Raw genomic sequence first — 2,856 nt, forward strand, 5'->3', positions numbered from 1 at the left:
AGTGATAAACTGCAGATGTTTGTGTTGAAGGTTTGTGCCAAGGTTCTATGATTGTTTAAGGTAACAGCTGAACTGGCTTAAACAGAGTTAAATCAGTAAAATGGCTTTTTATCTAGCCGAAAAGAGGGATTGTAATTGCATGATTAAATTCATTAATATAAGGAAGGGGCTCTTTTTTCCCAGGACCAGATATGACCCTTTCTGACTTCATAAACAGAAAAAAAAAATTTTTTTTTTTTCTAAAAGCAACCCTTCCAGACTTAGATCTCTGGGAAAATGGAAGCAAATACTGACACAGGCTTATTTTGTTTTCCCAAGAGAGGGTTCCCAAGCGATTTCTCTAATTAGTCTAGAAAAAAAAAAAGTTGTTTTCAAGCTTGTTTTTCCTTTTAGATTTCAAATGAACTGAGGGTGAAATAACAGTATTGCTTTAGATTCTCCAGCTTTAGTTGGTCCATAATATTAGTCCTGAGGGACTTTTAAAGATTAAGGAAGAATTGAAGAAAATACAGATAAGGCGATTTTGCAAGGGGCTCATTAAAAAATAAAAGGGCAGAAGGTATCGCCTGACCATGGCTCTAGAAAAATTTAGTGGGTAAACTAATGGGGAGGAAATTGTATGATTGCCTCTAGTCTGGTTTTCTAGAGCTAAAAACGCGGGAGCTTCGTGCCGGAGATAGGACCCAGGCTTCCCCGGATCGCTTTAGAGTAATAATCACACAATTCCGCCAGGCCCCCGGAGGGGCGGTGGAGGTTACAGCTGAGCGCACCAAACAGCCAATAAAAAATCAGAAACTTCCGCCTACCTCGAATTTCAACCAATCAGCGTCGGGATCTTTGGCTTGTTGGCCTGCGCGTCTGTTGCTGGGGGAAGGCGGCAAGCCGCCTCAGAGTTGCCCACAACGGACATGGCTGCGGCCCCTGGAGGCGGGGAGGTGAAGTGAGGAGGGGGCAGGGAGGGGAGAGGACGCGGGCGAGGAAGACCGTCCGAGGGGGCCCCGGTAAGTACGAGAAGGCCCGCGGCCCGAAGTGGGGAGCAAGGGGGCGTGGGGCTCGGCCTGCTGCGCCCTCTGAGTTCCTACCCGAGGCGAGGAGCGTCTGGGGTGTGCACCTAGCAAGTGGCACCAAAGGGGGTGTCTCTCTGTGCTGGAGGAGAGGGGCCGGCCGGCGCCTGCCTGCAACTCCGGGCCGGCTCCTTCCCTCACGTCCTCAAGGGTTTTTTTGGTTTGTTTGTTTTCGTTTTCTCATGTCCCCTCTCTGTCCTGGCTTGCCCCTTGCCGGGGTCCCACGTCAGAAATAAAGGTTGTGTCCAACAAAGAACCCTTGGCCCAGGTCCGTCGTGGCTGGGCCCCGGGCCAGCGACTGCCAATCCTGATGCCCCGAGTGTTTATTTGTAGGCCCCTGGGTGTCCCCGGCCCAAATAAAGGCGGTTTTCTGCCACAGCGCGCGCTGTGCTCGCCGCCCCGAGCGGACGGGATCTCTGCGCCCGCCCGCCCGCCCGCCCGCCCGCTTGCTAAGACACTCCGAGGGACTTCCAGTTCAGTGCAAGGCTGAGATGTTGCACTTGGGGTGTGCTTCCCCGATTTTAGAGTCACATAAAGATGCTTCGGAAGCCAGCGTTGCACCACAGCATTTGCAGTTCTGTAAAGCAGTTTCCCTGTTTTTTTCCCTACCGCGAAACCCTACAGTTAAAAGCCTTGGGGGAAGGTTCAATACCTAAAGCTACGTCAAATAAGAGTGATGGAGGGAATAAAAAAGTTTGACGGTCACTTTCAGAGTCAGACCTTTGTACAGTGTAGGCTCATCCTGGAGCAGCAGTTCAGACAGAGTCCACGGACACTCTGCAGTGGGATGTCACCGGCTGTATTCCCTGTCACTTCTCTCTTGGCAGAATTACAAGCAGGGGAACCTAGAGTCTGACGAGCACTGCATTAACAAGCCACCTCTTTGATAATCAGTACCCCCAGGTAGTTTGAGAGGTAACTGCCCTTGAACGCCCACCTCTGCACATTCCATTTGGTATAAGACCTCAATAGATGGTTAGAAGACAGGCAGGAGGCTGACCAGGCCGCGAGATGGAAAGAAATCAGAAAACACTTGACATTTCTATTTTAAGTGGCTAGGAAGTGCCAGCTCCCAGGGAAGAGAGTCAACCTCAACTGTTTGGAAGGCTTACCTCGTGAAGAACGAATTAGCAATAAAGGTCACAGTCCTTGGGCTCCTCCCTGCTCCTTTCCCCTAAATTGGACTCCAGAATCAATTTCTATACAGCAGTCAAATGCTTACTGCCGACATGCTAGGTATTATTTAACCTGTCGTGGTCAGTGAGCTGGAAAGACCTTCGGGGCCCCTAAGGACACCCCTGATTTCCAAGTGAGAAGGCTCCTGGTCTCCCTCTGCACCTTGCGGTAACCGGTAACCCCGTGTTGGTGGTTTTTATTCCGTGGCTGTTGTGTCTGTGTTCTGTTCACTGCGGTGTCTTCCATGGCTGAAAAGATAAGTTTCTGTAATAGGGTTTGAAAGGCTAGTTTGCAGGCGGGCTTAAGTGAAGTAAAGGTTAGGCCACTGCTGAAGCCGGAAAGTTTCCCTTCCAGGAGACTCAGCCATTGTGGTTTGGTGATCAGGGGTTTGTATAATCATCAGCTTGGCCTGTGGCTGCTGGCTTGGTAGTAAACAGTGCTGGTCACATGGTGTGGGAAGGAGAGTAAGGGCCAGATTTCAACCCAACCTTGACCAATCCCGCCTCCCTAACCCTGGTAAATCTCACTATGGAGTTGTTTTTTGTTTTTTGTTTTTGTCTTTTCAAGACAGGGTTCCTTTTTTTTTTTTTTTTTTTTTTTTTTTTTTTTTTTTTTT

At 49.4% G+C, this 2,856-nt stretch overlaps 1 protein-coding gene across 5 annotated transcripts in view; it reads left to right on the top strand.

The window, feature by feature from the left end:
* The first annotated feature begins 880 nt into the window (after positions 1–880).
* Tmem94 (transmembrane protein 94) overlaps positions 881–2,856 on the top strand; it is a 35,889-nt gene continuing 33,913 nt past the window's right edge. The window contains exon 1 of one of the 5 annotated variants that reach the window (XM_021176941.2): positions 881–1,001. Coding sequence is in view for 1 of the 5 variants with exons in the window: in XM_029483287.1 (XP_029339147.1) it covers positions 909–935 (27 nt within the window). In the remaining 4 variants the exon portion in view is untranslated. Of the gene's footprint in view, positions 1,002–2,157; positions 2,416–2,856 lie in introns of those variants that run through there. The other 4 variants (XM_029483287.1, XM_029483288.1, XM_021176942.2 and 1 more) reach the window with 4 other exon arrangements.

The sequence above is a fragment of the Mus caroli genome, chromosome 11 (assembly GCF_900094665.2).
Source record: "Mus caroli chromosome 11, CAROLI_EIJ_v1.1, whole genome shotgun sequence".
Classification (NCBI taxonomy): domain Eukaryota; kingdom Metazoa; phylum Chordata; class Mammalia; order Rodentia; family Muridae; genus Mus; species Mus caroli.